The sequence below is a fragment of the Anoplopoma fimbria genome, chromosome 7, assembly GCF_027596085.1.
Source record: "Anoplopoma fimbria isolate UVic2021 breed Golden Eagle Sablefish chromosome 7, Afim_UVic_2022, whole genome shotgun sequence".
In the NCBI taxonomy this organism is placed as follows: Eukaryota; Metazoa; Chordata; class Actinopteri; order Perciformes; family Anoplopomatidae; genus Anoplopoma; species Anoplopoma fimbria.
Window position 1 is genome coordinate 13,576,078 of NC_072455.1, and position 21,224 is coordinate 13,597,301.

General features: G+C 42.5%; 4 protein-coding genes across 5 annotated transcripts; 2 read left to right on the forward strand and 2 right to left on the reverse strand.

Moving 5' to 3' along the window:
• Positions 1-1,017: 1,017 nt before the first annotated feature.
• On the forward strand, positions 1,018-5,312 carry LOC129093589 (RNA-binding protein 4.1-like). Of its 2 annotated transcripts, XM_054601652.1 has the most exons (6): positions 1,018-1,095; positions 1,611-2,039; positions 2,163-2,816; positions 3,101-4,597; positions 4,892-4,991; positions 5,081-5,312. In XM_054601652.1, exons 2-3 carry the CDS (start codon positions 1,631-1,633, stop codon positions 2,792-2,794), a joined length of 1,041 nt encoding a protein of 346 aa, XP_054457627.1. In that variant the 5' UTR covers positions 1,018-1,095; positions 1,611-1,630; the 3' UTR covers positions 2,795-2,816; positions 3,101-4,597; positions 4,892-4,991; positions 5,081-5,312. The 2 variants fall into 2 exon arrangements, with proteins under 2 accessions (XP_054457627.1, XP_054457628.1); XM_054601653.1 differs by having other exon boundaries at positions 1,058-1,095; positions 1,613-2,039; positions 3,101-4,991.
• Positions 5,313-6,654: 1,342 nt separating this feature from the next.
• tifa (TRAF interacting protein with forkhead associated domain) lies at positions 6,655-7,916 on the reverse strand. The gene is made up of 2 exons (XM_054601654.1): positions 7,691-7,916; positions 6,655-7,577 (listed from the first exon to the last, which is right to left on the reverse strand). Exon 2 carries the CDS (start codon positions 7,505-7,507, stop codon positions 6,944-6,946), a length of 564 nt encoding a protein of 187 aa, XP_054457629.1. The 5' UTR covers positions 7,508-7,577; positions 7,691-7,916; the 3' UTR covers positions 6,655-6,943.
• A 1,333-nt stretch (positions 7,917-9,249) lies between these two features.
• Positions 9,250-12,850, forward strand: rbm4.3 (RNA binding motif protein 4.3). The gene is given in 7 exon segments (XM_054601362.1): positions 9,250-9,354; positions 9,898-10,316; positions 10,414-10,475; positions 10,478-10,537; positions 10,540-10,765; positions 10,768-11,059; positions 11,454-12,850. Coding segments are annotated over 5 exon segments (1,032 nt in total). The 5' UTR covers positions 9,250-9,354; positions 9,898-9,907; the 3' UTR covers positions 11,043-11,059; positions 11,454-12,850.
• A 3,292-nt stretch (positions 12,851-16,142) lies between these two features.
• Positions 16,143-17,447, reverse strand: LOC129093157 (uncharacterized). The gene is made up of 5 exons (XM_054601074.1): positions 17,402-17,447; positions 16,908-17,252; positions 16,546-16,656; positions 16,384-16,418; positions 16,143-16,265 (listed from the first exon to the last, which is right to left on the reverse strand). The coding sequence occupies exons 1-5, from the start codon at positions 17,445-17,447 to the stop codon at positions 16,143-16,145; spliced, it is 660 nt and encodes a 219-aa protein (XP_054457049.1).
• Positions 17,448-21,224: the final 3,777 nt, after the last annotated feature.

Below are 21,224 nucleotides of genomic sequence, written 5' to 3' on the forward strand. Positions count from 1 at the left end.
AGCAGTAATATACTATAGTTCTAGTGTATGTTGTGACAGAGGGCATTCATGAAAGTGCATTAAGCTGCAAAAAACCTAACTTGAAAGATAGATCATTACAACCTAGATTATTTTCACCATCACTATGTTTTGCCACAGTTTACATTGTTTCTATGCCAGTTCAGATGAGCTTTTCCTTCTCTGGTAAGTTTTTGGACCAAACAGGGACATCCAAATTAAGATTGTTCTTTTCTGTCCAGATGAACTCAGGTGCGGAGCATGGTGACTGGCAGGACATTTTGTCTTTTCTATGTGTTTTAATTTCAGTTTGAACTGATTCTCTTGTGCATCCTCCAGTCCATAAAGGTATTTAAAGTCACACAACAGGCTAAACAATATTTTGATAGGAGCAATGAATTAAGATGGGTTCTGCCCCCTCAGGATTTATGCAGCTTTGCATTTTAATGAAGAGCCATTCACTCACTACTAGTTGAGATGTTGATAAAACAGGGTGGAGTCTGGATTTACACAACACCTACTCAACAAAAAACCCCGCATTTACATACACAGACTTCAAATTAGACTTGTCATTCATTTCCTTCCACCATGAGTTTTTTTATTCATTATATAGTTTACAAGGTAAGTTGTCATTCATTCTCGAATGTATAACTTCATGATGGTTCAGTGCTCGCTCATCTTAGATATTTACATTTATCTACATGCAGTAGATGTTACGTTACACATGTGACAAACATGTGTAACGTATATAAATAAGTATAAAGCGTCAATCACAGTAAAAAATTAACATGTAGTGTGACAGAATAACAACAAGAAAAATTGAGGAAAGAGAAAAAATAACGTGTGCACATTCGTAGTTATCAAAGTTAAAGTTTGAAAAAGTTGAAAGCAAACTTTTCGAGCAAGCCGCCATGATAAAACGCCTTTTCCGCAAAAAACACCCCTTCATATCTTTACCCAATCACAGTCCGTACGCTTTGAGAGACACGTCAATCCACCAATCAGAGCCCTAGTTGTGCGTTTATTGCCTGCTCGTAATCCACTGAATCGTATCCTGGAGAGTTTCGACTTCGTTGTGGAAACGAGCAGGAGCAAGATGTGAGTAGTTTCGCATTTACGCCTCCCTCTATTCGTTGCTTTTTCCTTCATTACCACTGTGGTTTCACATATCTTTAACAGTATCTGCATACAGTATCAATGGCGGAACAGAATTGTATTTGGTTACAGTCACCAGAGACAAAATGGCTAACTAAGCTAATGGCTGCTAGCTTGCTATTAGAAACCATTCAATGAAACGAGCCTGGCTAGCAGCTTTCTGACCAGGAAGTGTAAACACGGTAACTTCTTCAAAGCTTTTTTTTTTTTTTTTTTTTTTTGAAAGTTTGCTATAATTAAAGCAGTTAATCTTCTATGACGAAGGTACAAATTTGATAAGGACAGAGGTTATTATAGTTTATGGTTTTACCCGGGTCGCCCTTAGCCCTCAGTCGTCTCTATTACAAGCTGTCTATTTCCTGATCATGACGTTATGGATTCCCCATTCGCTCTCTCACTGGTCTCTTTTTCCTGCTACTTGGTTGCCTGTGTTGGCTCATACTGTTTATTCCTTTTAGAGAAGTACACTGGAGCAACCATGGTCAAGATTTTCATTGGGAACCTGTCTCAGGACACTGGAAAGGAGGACGTTGAAGCTCTGTTTACCCCATATGGCACAGTGACAGAATGTGCCAAGTACAAAAACTATGCTTTTGTCCATATGGACGACCGAAAGTCAGCCACCAAAGCCATCCGTGAGCTCCATCTCTTCAAGCTGGATGGCAGACCCATCAATGTGGAGCCCAGCAGAGGGAAGAACCAGGGCCCTGTGAAGCTCCACATAGCCAATGTAGAAAAGGGCTTCGATGATGAGCTCCGTGAGCTGTTTGAAGAGTACGGCACAGTCAAAGAGTGCGCCATTGTCAAGAACTTTGCCTTCGTCCACATGGCCAATTCTGACGAGGCCATGGATGCCATAAAGGGTCTGGATAACACAGACTTTCAAGGTAGGTTCATTTGATATAGTCCATGCATGAAAGAATTGGATGTTTTTTGGGGTGTCCATACTGTTCTTATTCTGCCTTTTTAGTTTTGAGGGACATTGTTGTTGTTTTTTTTCTCTCTCTCAGGAAAGCGAATACATGTCCAGGTATCAAAGAGCAGACCCAGAGGGGCACCTGATGAGGAGGAGGACTATCCGCCTCCGCCAAGCAGAGGAGGCTATTATCCTCCTCGCTTCCCAGGGGAGAGGCCCGAGCCTCCCTACAGAGAGCGCATGTCCGCTTACGCTCCTCCGCCGCTGCCTCCACCACCCCCTCCCCCGAGACGAGCACCATATCCCGACCGTGGCTACGGTGAGCGAGACGCCTACGGGATGGTCGATTACTATGAGAAATACAGAGCCCGTCCTTACAGCACGGGGGGCTACGATGACAGGCGCTCCAGTATCAACCCCCCTCCTCCGCCTCCTCCCTCGGCACTGGTTAGGGAACGTCTCGGAATGGGGGCCCCTAGCCCATACGATCGACACCCCCCTGCTCCGCCCTCCTACATGGCCAGGGACCGGAGCCCCATCAGACGAGCCCCCCCTCCGCCTTCTATGTCAGCTGGTAATGGGTACCCCTACGAGCGATCCAGGCTCTCCCCGCTGTCCAGGGCTCCAATGTATGCATCCCAGATGTATGCAGCTCCCCGCCCCAGGGACCCCTTCTCAGGGGGGGCGCCGCCACCACCACCACCACCTCGATATGCAAGCTATTAGGCACACAAGAGTGTAATTCAAGGTGAGAACACGACTTGAAGTAGGCACAATGACATATCTAAATATGTACCTAAATTAATTCGATGAGCTAAATTTGTAAGTTGAAATAGAATCACGTTTAAAACCATCCCCTTCATCCAGAGCTCTAAATTGCTGCAGATCTAGTCCAGCCAAGAGATCAATATACAACAACTTAACATTGCTGATAGAATCCTAATTTATTGTTGCTTTAACATCAAAGATGAGTCTTGCGCGAATCCTGACTAAAATACCCTCCTTGACATGTGTGGTGTGCTCTCTTTCCAGGTTTAGAATATGACAAGATCGTCGTCGTCTGCTGATGTACGTGGCGCTTTACATCCCCCTCGTCTATGGCGGATTGCGTTGCGTTCGCCTGAGACTTACTGGAAGATACTGTATTGCAGACAGCCCCATACTTTAACAAATATGATTCCATGTCTACAGTTCACGTACTCTTCTGAGCTGTTCATGCTTCTTCTGTTCCTCTGCTTGTTTTACTGTTCAAATCCTTCAAGTGTTTTGCAGAATAGGATTCTGGCTTAGGTACTTAGTGTATTTCAGTGAGACGCAGTACTGTTAATGGCCAAAATCCCTCTGCTCTTCAACTTTTCTAAAATGATATGACCTCTGGGAAACTGTGACATTATTTCATAACAAGGGAAGTCATTTTAATTAAAAAAGATTTAGTCTTTGTAAACAAAATTATTGTGCTCGGACCGAGGTTGATCACAAAATCAAAAAAAAGTTATAAATAAGTCAGTGTAGAAGCATGACAAAAGTTCCAGTGTGGTTTTGTTCTTTTTAAACTTTGTGTTCTCTTTTCTTGCGAAAATAGAATCTATAGCACCATTATGTATGATTTTATTTACTTTACAAGTTGCTTTTCATTTGAAGGCTTTTTAATAAAAAAAAATCAAACCAAAATCTCCGTTTTAACTGTCAAATTATTCCTTGTTGGGGTAGGCCTTTTTAGTCTGACTCTGCAGGCAGCCGCCATTCATCAGATCAGTTGTACTTAGTAATACCCAGGCGTTGAACTCCTAACGCGCTTCAGCTTCATTCTTCACACCCTTCAGAGTTCTCCTCTTGACACATGGTGGGTGATGTTTTGTCAGCCCTGTGAAAATGCAGGAAAACACGTGAGACGTTAGATCTTTGTTTGCAAACCCAAACTGCTTTCCACTAAAATCTGGTAATGATTCACGTTCACCTGAGCACCCGAGCTTGTGATGCAAAGTGAGGGGGGAAAAAAAACACATTTCAGAGCGGCTGATACCCGACGTGACGACGGTCAAATTCATCTCTATTTCTCGAGTCATTAAAAGTAGATTTTGATTCTGACGTCCCCTCTGTGACCCTCATAGAGCTCTATCCGCGACGTTTCCACATCGCGTCCATCTGCTGCAGCGCGTCGTCCCCGGGTCACATGGAGCTGCGTCTCTCAACCGTTGCCTACCGTGTGTCAAGCCAATCAGTGGTTTTCTTAGAAGTAAAACAAAAATCAACTAAGCTTTGCGACGGCTCATGTTTCTGTCGTCTTGCGACAATTGTTCTCAAGTCTTGATTTGGATCTTTCATTTATTTGTCATTGAGTTCACACTACATGTTGGTCACACTTTGTGTTATTGTCATTATTCTCAACTATATATTTATACCACAAATTGCATGCAGTCTTGGTATTCTTAGTATTTGTGCTCTTTGTAGGTTGTTAGACTCAATGCAGGAGATGGCAGCTCATGGTAAGTCCTCCTTGGAAGATGTGCAGCATCCAGTAGAACTGAGGTAGGCGTCATTTAAACTTTTTATTGCTAAACACCACTTACTAATGCGATAAACTGTCTCCTGCCTCCCTCTTGTGTTTATGCATTCATACTGACTGCAGTGTTCCATACAACTTAACTTTTATTTTCAAAATCAGGAAACCATGACATTTTAAAATCCTCCAGCACAGGAAAAAAAGTAAAATGTATTCTTTAGTTTTACATTGTTTATAAATAATCCTAGGTATGATGTAATGAAGAAATAAGATGGAGGATATGTGATGAGTGGGACGGCTTACTCTGTCTCTGTCTACAGGCCTGTCTCTGCTCTGCCAGCTGCAACGAGTCTGGGGATGAATTCTCTGAACGTTACCAGTTGGGGAAAAAAGTGGGATCAGATGTCCCTGTAGTTAGAGGTAAAGCAGTACGAGTTCACTCTGAAGTCCATAACAGACTTGTCATTTCTATGAGCTCTAAGTGAAGGTGTCTTCTTTTTTTTTAACAGGAAGCGGATGTGTCCTCAGTGAACGTTTGGTGTATCGGTCGGGGATCTGGAGGGAATGTCCAGTCCTCTGAAAACCTGAACTGGCTCATATTCTTTCTTTGCAGTTGATGACACCAAAATAATGGGTTTGATAGAGAGCAATGAGTTCAGATCAGTCCTACAGGTCACAATGTGGATTGATTCTTAATGACCTGAAACATCTCAAACTGACAGGGGTCCTCTAACCAACCCTCTCTACCGAACCAATGAAATTCAGATATGGCTAAGCCATATTAGTTTACTTGAATTCATTGCATGGACTTTTTACAGGAAATACTTTTATTTTGCTATTATCTTTGTATTCATGTCTATAAACTATTTATGATCCTACAAATCTGTCATACAAATGTACTTTGGGTTACTGTATAAAGCCAATTGCATCCAAATGTTTGGAGCACCTGACTTTTGTAAACCTTTTCTTATGAATTGTCTTCATTTAAAAAGTTTTTAAAGATATACAATTTTACATTGTATTATTCAGTATAAAATCATGATAAACCTCTGACTTTCCCTCAATGTTCAGGTATTGGATATACTGACAAAGTGATATTCAAAATCAGTCTTAATTTTGTTACATTGTAAGTAAGTAAAGTAAGGAAAAAATGTATTGATATAGAACTTTTCACAGACATATGTCACAAAGTGCTTAACAGGAGCGGCATTTCAGACAAGAATAAAAAATAATTAACACAAGGTGGCCATACAAGGGCCATCAATTTACATGCAGAATCAGCAAGCCGTAGGTGTGCAGGAAGAGCATTCCATAGCGTTGGAACTACTCAAAAGCTCAGTCACCACGGGTCTTAAGGCGAGTGTGCGGGACAGAAAGAAATCAATTTTGTTTTTTAATTTTGTTACATTGTGCTAACAAAGTGTTTTTATCATAATCGGGCTTTGCAAAATCTTATGATAAATCACTTGAAAATGTCAAATTTGATCAAATTGGATATCTTCCATCCTGGAGAGGAACCTGCCATGGAAGGATATATTACAGTTAAAACACGACAAAGCAGTTTATAAATAACTCAAAGTGAAACTGAAATAAAGTCCTCCCAGATCTGCGCAATAATGAGCAGTGTCATTTTCTGTGTCCCTTTATTTTTTGTGAAATTGTGATTGCTCACTTAAGTTATTTGAGTTCAAATGAGGCTTCTTCTTTTAAGCTTCCTTCCTTCTTGCTGGACTCGAGTTTCGGGTAAATCATGGGTGGTGTTTGGAGTCATCACGTATCAACTACAATAACCACGCTCCTCTGCTTCCATTGTTGCCCTGCTTGTAAATTTTATACAAGGCGATAAAGGATTTTCCAGGAAGACTGGACTTTGTTCTAAGACGATTAAAAAGATAGCAAACAGGTCTTCCCGAAAACTAACACTCCCCACACATCTCTGTATCATGTCGTGCTGAGTCCTATAAACATGTCTACACAGCCTGCTCTGAAATAAGTTGTGGAAAGAAGCTAACTTCTCATGATGTCAAATATTGGGCTGATAAACAGTATTTTTTAAAAAAAATACAATTTATTGTGCTCAAATAGATAATGTAGAAATGAACAGCTTTAAGAAGTCACAGCATTTACACTTTCAAAACTAGCTGATATATATAAAGATCACAGCTTTATGATCAATAGACATGGAGAAATATATATACAATATATTTAATGCTAAATAATACTATGATTTCACTTTACAAAGAGGGATTTATCCAAGCCTGCTGTAACTCTAAAGGAACAACCACACAGTACTTTGTATCCCCTTCAGTTCAAGCCAATGGCAAAGTAAAAAGTCGCAACATCATGAATGACACATGACGGTCTCATCAGTCTCAAGAGGGCCAAGTTGGCCAACTCTTGAGTTCTCCTGGGAAACTGTTAATCACACGTGAGCCAGTCTCCATGACGGGTGTCATACTGGGCACACTGGTGCATGTCTCTCTGGACGGAGGCACTGTCAGCACCTCAAACTCCACCTCGAAGCTCCCCTTGGCCTCGCCGGATTCACGGATGATCAGCATCTCATACTCCCCGAACCGGATCAGGGCCTTGTCTGGGAGGTCCATCCTCTCCAGGTAGCCCAGCGCGGAGCTGTTCACTGCCAGCCGCCCCTTCTGGCTCAAGTTCTGGATGGTGAACAGCATGTCTGGGCTCTGCGGTGTGCGGTAGGCGTGGAGGGCCAGCTGTTTGCGGGACACCCGGACGTCGACCAGGGCGAAGGTGCAGGCCTGGGCGTCACGTCCCAGCCTGAGAGGGTCATCCCCTGAGTGTTTGATCTTGGTCCCCAGAGGAAGCAGCCCGTAAAGGCCCTTACAACTCTGGAGAGGGTGGTAAAGCTTGATGTAGAGGCAAGTTAGGAACTCCTCCTCTGTCTCCATCGTCTGGGACACGTTCATCGTGAAAGAAAAAGCTCCTGATGAAATCAGTGGAGGACGGATTGACCTATTGACCTTCAGTGACGAAAGCCTGCTGAGGCAAAAGAAGAATTTATTAGGAATCCAGTGAGATGATGTATCCGACCAGTCAAAACTAAAGTAAAGTAACACACTAACTGCTGCTGTTAGATGCATGTGTCTTACCTGAATGTTGAGGTTGTACTTTAATTTTGAAGATGCTCTGCCTCCGTCCACAGAGAAGCTAGATAAGATATGCAGTATAAGATATACAGCGTGTAACTCAGAGGAGACTAACTAACGGTGCTGGAGCTGAGAGAGACTTTCCCTTACTGCTCTTTGTTTTCAAGCTGCTGTCTTCTCTTCTCAGTTTCGTCACTCTCACAAGACTCAGCCCAATGCTGCTTTCAAGTGCGATTCAGGGAAAAAATCATTGTTGAAAATTGTTGGAGAGGAAATGCAGTTGTGTAGTTGGGCTATAAAAAGGTGAGAGGATGGAAGTTCTGTCCAACACTTGGAGAGAAAATAAGGATGTATAGCCATTTCGTCACTCTAGTAGGAAGTTTGCCACTGAAACACTAACATGCAACAGCAAGTTATGTGAACCACCAGCTTAATTCACAAATAATTTTAAACAATGAAACGTTTTAACAATTTACTCCATAGGCCATTAGCTACACTTTAGGGCAGACATACGATCAATCAGCTAACTGATTAACAGACAATTAACTAAGATTCCTTTGATTATACATGAATCCTCTTTTATGAAGCTAAATACCAACAACTAAGTATTTCACACTTTAAAAAAAAGAGGATTAGCTTATTTCTCTGTTTTATATCATTGTAAACTGATTACATTGAAGTTCAGGCTGTTCGGAGTAGAAGAGTAAGCTACTATGCAGATGCCGCCTTGACTTCTGGGAATTTAGGCATATTTCATAATTCTCTGGAGTTTAAAATGTTCATTTTTTGAGTTTACTTTGCTGTTCTCTAACATATAATTTTCTGATCAGTACTTGAACGTAGCATTACAACAGAAAATTCCCCGATGTTGCAACTTAAAAGAGAAAGGAAGACACTGAAGTTTCTGTTCATATGCACGGTCGACCTTTGTTCTGCGACCTAGATCTTAAGAAAAAAACATTACAACATTACCAACCATAGCGGGAAACCATAAGCTCTGCTATAAAACCAGTGTTTCATATTAACACAGGGCGGTTGATTCGCGGAAGTTATTACTAACTTCCATTATTTTAGTGCCATGTAACTAACTGAAGTAGTAAAAAGAACGAGACAGAGTGAATTATTAATTTGTTTTCGTAATTCGGACAATAAGACAACATATAACATGTTTTGTTGGCTCATTTTGAACTTTCTGATGCATAGAGAATTAGGGAGACATATATGTGACATATAGTCATTCATTAATCACAGGGTAGATTCTTTGTTTTTAAAATCCAAAGCATGTTATCCTTGACGTAAAACAAGGTTTGTGTACTTTCGTTGAAAATATCCATAAACGACAGTGGGTGGCGCTGTTGTTATGGGTTTGTTGTGATCCGCATATATTCGATGATACAGACGAAGAAGAAGGAATCTCCCGCCCCCTCTGCCCCACGATTGGTCTATCCTGATATATTTACCCTGAACCTAACCAATCACATTCCTCGAAATTAAACCCACACAATCCAACCGACGAAGGGAACGATTCCTAGCGAATCAGAGGCCGAGAGGGGCGGGTCCTTCCTTATAGGGATCAGGTAGGACATCGGAAAGCGGAAGTCGACTCGGTAGAAGGAAAGCTCTCGAAAACAGTTTGAATTCTTTGTCGAGGGCCGCCCGATATAAAGGTAAACCTAAATGCAGACGTCTGTGTATTAATATATACAATTCACTGCAATAAACAAATCTCGTAACATATACTCACCTTCGAATAGTTGTTGTTCCGCTCACCACTACACGTTTATGCTCGTATGGACAGCGGTGCTTTGTGTGATAGCGTGGCTTGACTGTGAGGCTAACAGCTAGCACGAGAACATTTGCTTAACCGAGACCAGGGATTTTGTTTAGTCTTGGCATTCCACACGTTAGCATTATATTAATAAAAATAGCAAACACGTTTTGATATCAAAATATATTAACGTTAGATAAATTGTTTACAAATCAGCAATTTAAGGCTCGTTACCTGCATCGTTAGTTAAACTGACGTCCGCCATTTTGAACAGGCCCGTTAGATTCACAGTCGGGTCTATTGAATCAGAGAAAAGTGTTAAGGTATAGAGCTAACTATATATATATATATATGAATGTTCAGCGTTACTTTTTAAGTAGATGTTTGTTTTTTCTCTCCCCATCCTCACATATTCAATTTTCTCTCATTTGCTCTGAAACAGATTTTAAACGATGGTTAAGATTTTCGTGGGAAACCTGCCCCGAGAGGCAGACCAAGATGAAATCAAGGCACTCTTTACTGAGTACGGCACAGTCACAGAATGTGCCATCATCAAGAACTACGCCTTCATCCACATGGATGACCGCAAGGCCGCCACCAAAGCCATCAAGAATTTGCACCTTTACAAGCTTCACGGCACACCTATCAATGTGGAGGCCAGCCACGGGAAGAACCAGGGCTCAGTCAAACTGCATGTAGCTAACGTAGAAAAGGGCGCTGATGACGAGCTCCGGGCTCTCTTTGAAGAGTACGGCTCAGTCACTGAGTGTGCTGTAGTCAAGAATTTTGCTTTTGTACACATGTCCAACTCTGAAGAGGCCATGGATGCCATCAAGGGACTGGACAATACTGAATTTCAAGGTAAAGGGTCATGAAGTAAAATAAGTAAAACTGTGTTTATGTAACTTATTAAACCAAATTTTTATTTATCTGTATTTTTTTTTGTTTTTGTATTTAGGCAAACGCATCCATGTGCAGATTTCTAAGAGCCGCCCCAGACACGATGAACGGGATGACTACCCCCTCCTCCCCCAGACAGGGGTGGCTATTGGCCCCCACGCTACCCAGGAGAGAGGCATGAGCCCCCCCACCCAGCTACATGAGAGGCCGCCTCAGCCATATACCCCCAGGTTACCCCGCCCCTCCTCTGCCACCCCCTCCCCCTAGACGAGCAGTTTACCCTGAACGTCCCTACGAGGGTGAGAGGGACAGATACGGCGTGGTAGATTACTATGAGAAGTACAGAGCCCGTCCGTATGGTATGGCCGCCTACGAGGACCAACGTGCTGGCGCCCCTCCTCCTCCCCCTCCCCGTCAGCCGTTGTCCGAGACCGTCTTATGCCCTCGTCGCTTGACCCTTATGAGCGTCGTCCCCTCCCACCACCTCCGTCCTCGTACTACGCCCGAGATCGCAGTCCCCTAAGGAGGGCGCCCAGTGCTCCAATGCCCCCCGCAAATAATGGCTACTCCTACGAGCGCTCCCGACTCTCTCCGGTATCCCGGGTCCCGGCATACGGAGTTCCACGCGCCAGGGACCCCTACGCAGAACGGCTGCCTCCGCCACCACCTGCACGCTACGCTTATTAAGGCCCGGGCATGTGAAGGTGAGAATAGGTCTGAGATAGACTGGTGTTCATATCTTCTCTGAAGCCATTCGTCCCTGTAAAGGCAGAGGCAGCTTGTCACTTGTCTTGCACGCTCCAGCTGTTTCTGGGGGAACACGAGGTTTGAAAAAGCATGCGTACGAAGTTATATTCAACAAGTTATAAATGCGTTGGCAATGCACATCTGTGCACTCACCTGGAATTCAGCTAAGCTTTTAAAACAACATTAAAATTTAAATGTGCGACAAATCCGACAAATACAAGTGTTCGGTCTGGGATCTCAGACTGAATGGGACTCGATGCAGAACTCCACATGCAAATAATTTAGATGGAACAACGTGCTTTGTATCAACAGAGACAGACCGGTCATTTGTGTCATTTGCTCTTTTTTCAGGATCGTCGTCAACTGCGTCGCCGCTCGCCGCCTCCTGATGCACGTGACACTATCCTCTCCCTGTCTGTGGCTGAGCGCGTTGCGTTTCCCTGCGATGCTCACAGGAGGAACCGATTTGCCGACGTCCACGTCTGTTTTTTGTTTTTATTAATTTGGGACAGTTTTTACTCGTTTACCCCCCCCTGATTGTTTTAGTTTGTCATTGTGCTATAGTATTTTTTTATGCTTGACGTCTGAATTAGGCGGTTTTTTATTTTGTACATTTACGTTTTGAAAAATTAGTGTTATGTTGTGTGTGACCTTAGAAAGCTGATCATTTCAGCAGCAGTCCTGGCGATATTTGTGACTGTAGATTTAACTGAACTAAATCATGTTTGGTGTTAAATCTAATCTGCACGTTGGTTCCATTATGTTACGCTTTCCCATCGAAAAACCAAACCGCCATTGCTAAAAAAAAAAAAAAAAAAAAAATTTAACTGCTAAGACGTATGGGTTTGACAAATGTAGAAAGTAACTGTTAATAGGACAGTTACCGGAAAGCGTTCACATGTACCTGTCCATTGTCGAACTTGTTTTTAATAAACGGATGTGCAGTAATGTTGTTCACAGATTTACCCAAACTCATGCCCAGCGCTAAAATACCTCATCAGTGTAACCGCTTGCATTGGTTCGAACACTCTAAAATCTTCGAAAGGAAAATTGCCTATATTAAATTATACGTTTATTTGTGATATCACGCAAAACAAACTTGATGAAATCGTTCCGCTGATTTGAGAAATATCTCTCCTGGTCTTTAGACCCAGCATACCTTCTTAACTCCCCCTTTTGTGAGATTGCATAACTGGGACTAGTTTATCTTGAATCGGGGGTGAGATGACATCAAAGGCTGAGAGACCTTCACAGTGAACAGGTAAGTCGTGGGCTTTAAGGACGACTGAAGCAGAAGGTACAACAGACAGCACATGCTCACATTTAACTTTTCTAGGTAAATGCTAATAGTTGATACACACAACTATCCACTCAGCTGTACGTCTCTTTATAGCCAGTGGTTGTTGGAAAAACACACAAGTTACATACATAGTCCATTTTTAGGCATTGCCAGCAAGTGGAACGCAGACTACGGTGTTAGAACCCAGGAGGCTTTGAAGACTGTTTTTTACAAATTTGACCATTAAAGAAGCTTGGTTTGACTCAACAGACATGAAAGACAAGCAGAAGTTAATTCTAAACTGTCTTGCAGAAACACATTTATAAGCTGTTGTAAAACATGAAGTCATTAATACAATGAAATTACTATACAAACTGATTTTTCACAAAAAAAATCAATGGCTGACAAATAATACCGTACCTTGCATTGTATTGCTGTATTGGACGTTGACCTGTAGAAATAAACTATTTCAAACACTACACAGTGTCCCTGTCCACTAATGTACTGCCAATACAACTAAGTAGTGTTTTCCAAATGAGCATCTAGTGACTGCTTTTCCTGACTGATTTCCTTCTAGAAAGGTGTTCTTTTGTCTTACCCAAACATTTAAATATTTGGACCAGAAACTTTTTGCATGAGTTTGTTTTCACAATGTTATTTCAGTATAGATATATTAACTTGAAAGCAGGGTCACAGTAGATCTAGAGGGTGAATCTCACAGTTAAGATAAACTTTTTTTTAAAAAATGCTAAGTTAGGATTTCCTAGTTCTAGCCCAGGCCCATAATACTCAGACAGACGTATGAGACACTTATCCACTCTGAAATAGATGCACAAGGAAGAGCCACTAAACTTTCTACAGGTGACGTTTGAGTATGCGTTACCATGCTGTTACTGGCATTTGGGCAACCTACTAAAGATGTTTTCTACAAAACCATTTTGTTATTTCAGAAGGCTGGCCTTTTATATAAATATATATTTATTTTTTGTAATTATATGAATATAGTGTTGTGACTGGGTGGAGATTTGTCTACATTTAAAAGGTTTTATTCTTAATATACAGGTTCAGTGAACATGATCACAGAAATGTATTCTAGTTTGATCAGAGCATTCATGTTTGCTTAATTCATTTACCACATGAGATTATCCAGCACCCTACAAACTGGATTACATGAAGTTTGTAGAGTTCTGATGAAGGTTTGTCCAAGATGGGTGTAGTCCAGAGAAATACTTCCATTTATTGGGTTAGGGTGTTTTAAAATGATTACATTATTAAAGAATGTATTTGGAGAATATTACTCAAAAGATCAATAGGTCTTCATTTTGTTGGTTATGATGAACCACAAGAAGAATTGAAGGCCAGCGTTGTGTTGAACACTGTTTCCTTGTTAAGTATTTCCCTTAAACCTAAACCTGAACCAGCTCTTATCTCTAACCCTAACCTTGAGGGGGACACTGTTCTATAAGGGTACAGACTTCAACATAACACCGGTCTTCCTGTGATTGAAACTCTAAATGCAACTGTCACTGATAATGTGGTTTATCACGACAATGAAAGAAACAAGCAGAGCATCAGTACTTATGCATGACCCCTATGCTGATGCATGACCTCTATATCAGCTGTGTTCCCCGTCACACTCCTCCACTGCTGCAGCCCTCCATCCAAACTCTCACTATAAGACCACCTGGACAGTGGAATGTCTTTACCCCATCAAACATCAATCATATTCTGTTGTTCTCCTGTTTGACCTCAACAATAAGTAAGAGAGAAAAAAAGGAAGACAGTTTAGAAGGGAAGAGACTAACTCGTGCCAGCTTTCCACACAAAGCATCATAACGTTACAATTCCTCAGTTCCACCGTGAGCTGTCTGAATCTGAGAGAAAACTCAAAAGAAATGAGCTCATGCAGGACTTGAATGGATTGAAACACATTCTGAAATTCCAACAATTAAGCGGGAGACACCCTATGGGAATAGGGTTAAAAGATATGCAAATTATGGATTATTTTATGAAATATGTGCTGATTCACATTAACTTCCAAAACAGATATATGAACATAAAGCCAGGTTCTACATTCTAGTTTCATTTGTTGACATATAAGAGTCAAAGGTTTTTACAGAGAGAACTTCGGATATCAGAAAATACAACACAGTGGAAAAACAATTATTTTTTGCCATATATGTAGCAACAAAATGACCTTTAAATCAGACTCTGAATAATTTATGACAAATAAAAAACTCTGCAAACACCTTCAGAATATAGAAAGGAATGATTGTGGAATATATAAGAAAATGAAAAAACTGATTTTGTATTTTATATATGTATTTAACTAATAAATATCACCATAACATTTCCCCTGTTGATTTCTTACATTAAGACAATTATTTGCTGTGTTCAAAGTTTTCTTAAAATGTATGTTTAAAAATTAAAATGATGGATTATCTAATGCTAACTTCAGGGGAATTTAGGAGAAATCTACAGACACGTATAAACAAAGCAGTAAAATAAAAACTATAATGTGTGTTTTGTCTATTTTCTTTCCACCAGTCTGAAAAAAGACATGTAATGGAAGCCCAAAATCTAAAAAATGAGCATGAAAAATTATATTTTTGTCCCCCCTTAAAAAAATGAAAAGAGAAACTAAATAACTTTTAATCAGGTAGTCCATCATCCGTCTTAATCCGACAGAGAGTTAATTGACAACAATTATTACATTATTCTTACTCGTAATGCATTTTGGTAAACAGGACATTTTGGAATTGTTTAGCACACTGACTTTATAGGAATGGCAAAACGAAATAAAAAACAAGTCAAAACTCGTCAAATACCTGCCTGAAGTTTATTTATTTCAACAACTGAACCAACGACCGTAATGCTACACCTCATTTCCCCAACCTATTCCAACATGTATCATGATCAGGGCTAATATAAATGCTAAAACATTTGCCACTGTTGCAACATTTCACCAATCAGGAGAGCCGAGCTATGCAAACCAAGCTTTACATTCTGGTACAGATAACCGTCTGCTGGTGGCTCATGAAGGCAGGATGCTTACATACAGCAAGGACGAAGCGTTTGTCTTGAATAAAAGGGACCCTGTGCCAAACTGAGAGTCAACGATGAAACATGGACATGAAAATGAGCATCAATGCCAGCAGTGGGCTCTACGGAGCATTACACAGTTAGAAGTATAGTGTGGCCGTCGCTTCCATTGAGAAGTGTGAATGGTTGCATTTGAGGCTGAGCAGCATCTTCTCACTGTGGTCAGAGGTTGAGAGGTTTCTCATGACCCAAATACAAACTTCTCATACCGACACCATTATTATGGTCACGTACTGTGTGTGAGTACATATGCAGACGCTGATCTTTGGCTGCTTGATGTCACTAAACCACTGTCCACTGCGTCTTGTGTGATTCTATCTTCACGATGCTCAAACCACACTGCGCTATCTCTTCCTGGCAAATACATGATGTGTTCCCGTTTGAAATATGATATCTTATTTAGCTGGATTTTTTCTGGTTGAGATGATAGCTAAACTTAACTTTGGCAGACCTCTATCTAACTCCTACCAAACTCTCACCATAGGAGAATCTAGACTTAAGGAACGAATAAAGAAGTGTATGAGTATTAATAATCAGCATGAATGAGAATATTGTACAAGAATCTCTGACACAAAGTTAAAGACTTTTAAGGTCTTAGTAATGTTGACAGTATGATGATGGTTCAATAATAAAACATCAGTTCCAGGTGCTTCCTGAGTCTATCTGGTTGCTGAATAAATAGTATTTGTCTCCGCTTCATTCTCTGATGCAGGCCGCTGGTTTCGTTTAGTTTTTGGCTGAAAAGCCACTGCTGCGTAGTGGAGTTCCTCTGAGTCCTGGTTCTGTGAATTAGAGGTTGTGAGGAAAAAAACAGCATCATGATCTGACAAATAATTTGAAGTGACTTTAGCAGCTGTTGATTTACAAAAACATCTTAGAATGAAACGTAATAAGCCTCACCTTTGTCCGTTGTGGATTGTGTTCTTCACCATGAGCTAAATGACAGAAACAATCTGTTGGTCAGTTGTCTGAAGCTGTTCAAAAATATTGCTGTTGATGCATTTTGTGAAATAGGAAGTTTTGAAAAAAAGGAAAATACATTAAAGTTAAGAACAATTATACTTTTCTGAAGCTTTTTGACTTTAACAGCCAGACACATGATGACCATAACAAGGAGAACAGTCAGACCGGACAGGATCAGAGTCGGCAGCTTTGTCATTCCATCAAACGCTTCTATAAGAAAAACTGTAAAATTACACTCTGAACATTTAACTCAACCTTAAGTGCTTGAGATCTAATTAATTAAAATGGACAAGATTTTTTTATATGAAGAAGAAAGAATTTAAAATTAAACTATTTAATGAATCTTAAGTCTTAAACTTAAGCCCACATCATTATTTCACCAAAATGAAGTGTGAAGTTGATAGTTTTCCTTTAAAGACCACATCAATCAATAAAAAGACCAAACTTAACAACAGTCTTACCTTGAACCTCTAAATATGTTGAATCAACAATAACAGGGTTTCTGCTGATGTAGTATCCACAGAAATACAGACCGGAGTCAGATGAATTCACTTGTTTGATGTTGAGAAAAACAGAACAGAGGTTGGATCTCACTTCAAATTTTCCATTTTTAAATCCATCAGGGAATTTAGTCGGCTCAAAAGGCTCGTAGATGTAGGCGATCTGGCGGGTTGGGTGTCTCTTGACCACTCTGAACCAGATTATCTGACTAAGAGAACTTGAAAAGTTGGAGCACTGCAGTTCGACTTCTCCACCAGCCTGGACCTCCACAGTCTCAAAGTCAAAACCTGAGACAGAGATCCAGCCTGAAACAGAGAACAGAGACAACGACAGATTTATACTCAATCAATTAGAAGGAACATGAACATTTCCTATAAATTACTTTAAATTAATCTAAATAGTTTCAATCCAGGTGGGTTAAAGTTACCAACGTCATAAATGCGGTTGTACTCACTGAAGCTGCAGAGACTTAAAGCTGTTATCAAGGTAAAGTTCTTCATGGTGCGTGTGACTGAAGCTCAGCAATGTCCACAACTGAACTGTTCTCCAGTAAGGCTGCTTTCAACTTGAGGAGGCGTGAACATAAAGACCTTCAGACTTCTAAGACATCTGATGAATGAAAGATACATGTTAGTGTCTGTATTTGGAGCTCATCATTGTCACGATATACGTATAAGGGAGAAACGTCATATTATCTCTGTTATCAACTGAGCATTGAGTGGTTTACCATAAATGCTGGTCACATCGTTTGTTCTGCTTAAGCTGTTGGTAACCATGACAGCTGAATTAAAAAAAAATGTTCATGTCTTAAAGTTACAATACCACAACAACGTCAGAAAATGTTATGTACAATTGTGGGTATTTATTTAATATTTTTAATCCCTGATTTGATCTGAACGTCTTCCATGCTTTTCCCTTATGCGATGAGAGGTAATTGTCAAAGAATATATTTCCACGTTTTTGTCAAAACATCTTCAATAATAATATCAAAAGTTTGATCAATGAAGTTGGGTAATATAGTCTCTGCTTGCATTCTTCTGCTTTCCTAGGTCTTTATGTTCCATCTTTAATCCTTAATTTAACAGTGTAAATTTAATATGCCAGGCTGAACACCAATGTGCCGTCCTCTTTGTTTAACAGTTTTTAATGCTACAGCTTTCACTGGTAACGTCGTGTTTAATGTCGTATTGCTTTGAATTGTGGGTAATTCCGTTAGGCATAGTCTGCAGAAATGTGGATTTATAGAAAGTGTCCATAAATGGCTCAAAATGTCTGCAAGAGAGTCCTCAAACTCTCGACAATTTGACAGTGGGACAGCCCTTAACCCTCACAGACTTTTTGGGAGCGCGGCTCAAAGTCCTTGAGTCCGTGACATGGTGACTATGTCCACTTCTATTAAACGATATGTTTCATGGTCTTGGTTTTATTTTAGTATGTTTCCTGCCTCTTGTGTCTTGTGTTTATTTCACTTCCTGCCCTTGTATGTTTTCCCAAGTTTGAAATTGTCCCCTATTGTAGACACCTGTAATGTATTAGTCTTGTCAGCCTTGTTCTATTCCCTTGTGTTTCTCCCACCTATTAGCTTTCAGCCTGCCCTCATGTGTACCTACCAGTGTCTTGTTGTCTGATTAGTTTCTTGTGTATTTATAGTCCTGTCTTTTGTTTGCCAGTTGTTGGTTCATCTGTTATGTATGCTGTGTTCCTGCCTTGTTCCTGCCTTGTCCCGGCTATGTTCCCCTGGATATTCCTGGTTCCTGTTTCTCGTTTTTTTTTTCCGTTGGACGTTCTGTTATTGCTTTTGTCATCACCCCCATGTAAGTTTTGTTTTGGACTTTTGTTTATTAAAATCCTGTTTAATTCCTCCTGTTATGTCTGCATTTGGGTCCATCTCCTGCCTCTCTGACAATGTCTTTAGTTTTTAGATATAAAAAAATCCTCAAGATATTTATGTCACTGCGAGGCTGGACGAGCCTGTATAACCTTTAAATGGAGACTCCTCCATTTGATCCCCTGAAACATTCCTCACCCCCTCTTTCTTCTTACCTATCAACCCCCAAGGAAACTCCAATAACCTTTCTCAGGGATCTCTACAATCAACAGACATTCTGGCCGACTCCTGACCTCTTCGGCGTTCCGGCCGATTCCTGTCCCGTCGGCGTTCCTGCTGACTCCTGACCCGTTCGGCGTTCCGGCCGACTCCTGAACCGTCGCCGTTCCGGCCGACTCCTGACCCGTTGACTCCTGTGTTCCTGCCGACTCCTGACCCGTCGGCTTTCCTGCAGACTCCTGTCCCTCCTTCCAGCAGACTCCTGACCCGTCGGCTTTCCGGCCGGCTCCTGTCCCGTCGGCGTTCCGGCCGACTCCTGAACCATCGGCTCCTTCCCATGCCGACTCCTTCACCTTCGGCGTCCCGGCCGACTCCTGACCCGTCGGCTTTCCTGCCGACTCCTGACCCTGACTCCTGACCCATCGGCGCCCCTCCAGAACCGTCGGCTCTCCGGCCGACTCCTGACCAGTCGGCATTCCGGCCGGCCGCTCCGGTCGGCGCCCGGCCGACACCTCGGCGCCCTGGCCGGACTCCGCCCCGGCCGACTCCTGACCCATCGGCGATCCGGCGACTCCTGACCCGTCAACGTTCCTGCCGACCCCTGACCCGTTGGTGTTCCTGCCGACTCCTGACCCATCGGCTTTCCTGCTAACTCCTTCACCTCCTGACCCGTCGGCTTTCATGCCGACTCCTTCACCTACTGAACCTCGGCTTTCATGCCGACTCCTTCACCTACTGACCCGTCGGCTTTCCTGCCGACTCCTGTACCTCCAGAACCGTCGGCTCTCCGTACCGCCGACTCTTGACCGTCGGCGCTCCGGCCGACTCCTGCACCTCCTGGCTGCGGCACTCAGCGACTCCCTGCACCTCCTGATCCCGGTGCTCCGGTTGACACCTGCACCTCCTGACCTGTCGCCGCTCTGACTGACTCCTGCACCGACTGACCCGTCGGCACTCCTGCACCGCCCGTCCCTTGGCGCTCCGGCCGACTCCAGTCCCGGCTGGGCAGCAGCCTTCCCTGGGTCCCGTCCCCTGCCTTGTTCCCCGCACCTGACTGACCCGCTGGGTCGCAGTGTCCCCCTGCTGCTGTTCCCGCTGGGTCGCAGTGTCCCCCTGCTCCTGTTCCCGCTGGGTCGCAGCGTCCCCCTGCTCCTGTTCCCGTTGGGTCGCAGCGTCCCCCTGCTCCTGTTCCCGCCTTGCCGCCAGAGCCAGTGGCGTATGCTTCAAGAGCCCTCAGCTGCACAGAACAGATACGCCCAGATTGAGAAAGAGGCGTTGGCCTCCACATGGGCCTGTGAGAGGTTTGCTGAGTTTGCTGAGAACCTGGATGAACTTCCACCACGTATACAACGACTACGTATGAGACTCATGAGATTTTCATACACCATCTCTCATGTGGCTGGCAAAGAGATCGCAACTGCAGATGTGTTGTCTAGAGCACCAGTAAGCACCACAACAGCGGGCCTTCAGGAGGAGGAAATCAACCTGTATGCCGACTCTGTTATATTAAACCTGCCAGCAACATAGGCGAGACTCAGAGAAATCCGCACGCACCTGGACAACGATGACATACTGCGGCAGCTTAAACAGTACTGTGCAGAAGGTTTTCCATTGGAAGAGTGTTCCAGCCCTATCTGCCATTCTCAGGTGAGCTCACAGTCCAAGATGGGTTATTACTCTTTGGCTGCAGACTAGTGATTCCACCATCACTAAGAGCAGACATACTGACCAAGCTGCACGAAGGTCATCTCGGCATAACTAAGTGCAGGGAAAGAGCCAAACAGTCAGTATGGTGGCCAGGACTCAGCAGAGAGCTGGCAACAATGATCCAAAAATGTGACTCATGTGCCCGCGAAAGAACAAACCTCAGAGAGACTATGATGCCTACTGAGTTCCCATCTAGGCCATGGTCTACTGTAGGAGCAGACCTGTTTCAGGTGGAAACCAAACAGTACTTAGTTGTTGTGGACTATTTTTCAAGATTCTTTGAAATAGCCAAATTAACATCCACATCATCAGAAGCTGTGATTGAGCACTTCAAGTCTATATTTGCATGTCATGGGATCCGGGAAGTAGTTCGCTCGGATAATGAACAGTTTGCATCTGAGTCCTTCAGACAGTTTGCACATGCTTGGAGTTTTAGCCATGTGACATCCAGTCCACACTTCCCGCAGAGCAACGGGGAGGCAGAGCGGGCTATAAGGACAATCAAAAGCCTTCTCAAGAAGTC

Coding starts and splice junctions, on each gene's coding strand:
- tifa (XM_054601654.1), bottom strand. CDS start 7,507: ATGAACGTGTCCCAGACGATGGAGACAGAGGAGGAGTTCCTAACTTGC.
- LOC129093157 (XM_054601074.1), bottom strand. CDS start 17,447: ATGAAGAACTTTACCTTGATAACAGCTTTAAGTCTCTGCAGCTTCA. Junction 16,419..16,545: donor AGTCAAAAAGCTTCAGAAAA/GTATAATTGTTC, acceptor TCTGTCATTTAG/CTCATGGTGAAGAACACAAT. Junction 16,266..16,383: donor ACAATCCACAACGGACAAAG/GTGAGGCTTATT, acceptor TCTAATTCACAG/AACCAGGACTCAGAGGAACT.
- LOC129093589 (XM_054601652.1), top strand. CDS start 1,631: ATGGTCAAGATTTTCATTGGGAACCTGTCTCAGGACACTGGAAAGGAG. Junction 2,040..2,162: donor GGATAACACAGACTTTCAAG/GTAGGTTCATTT, acceptor TCTCTCTCTCAG/GAAAGCGAATACATGTCCAG.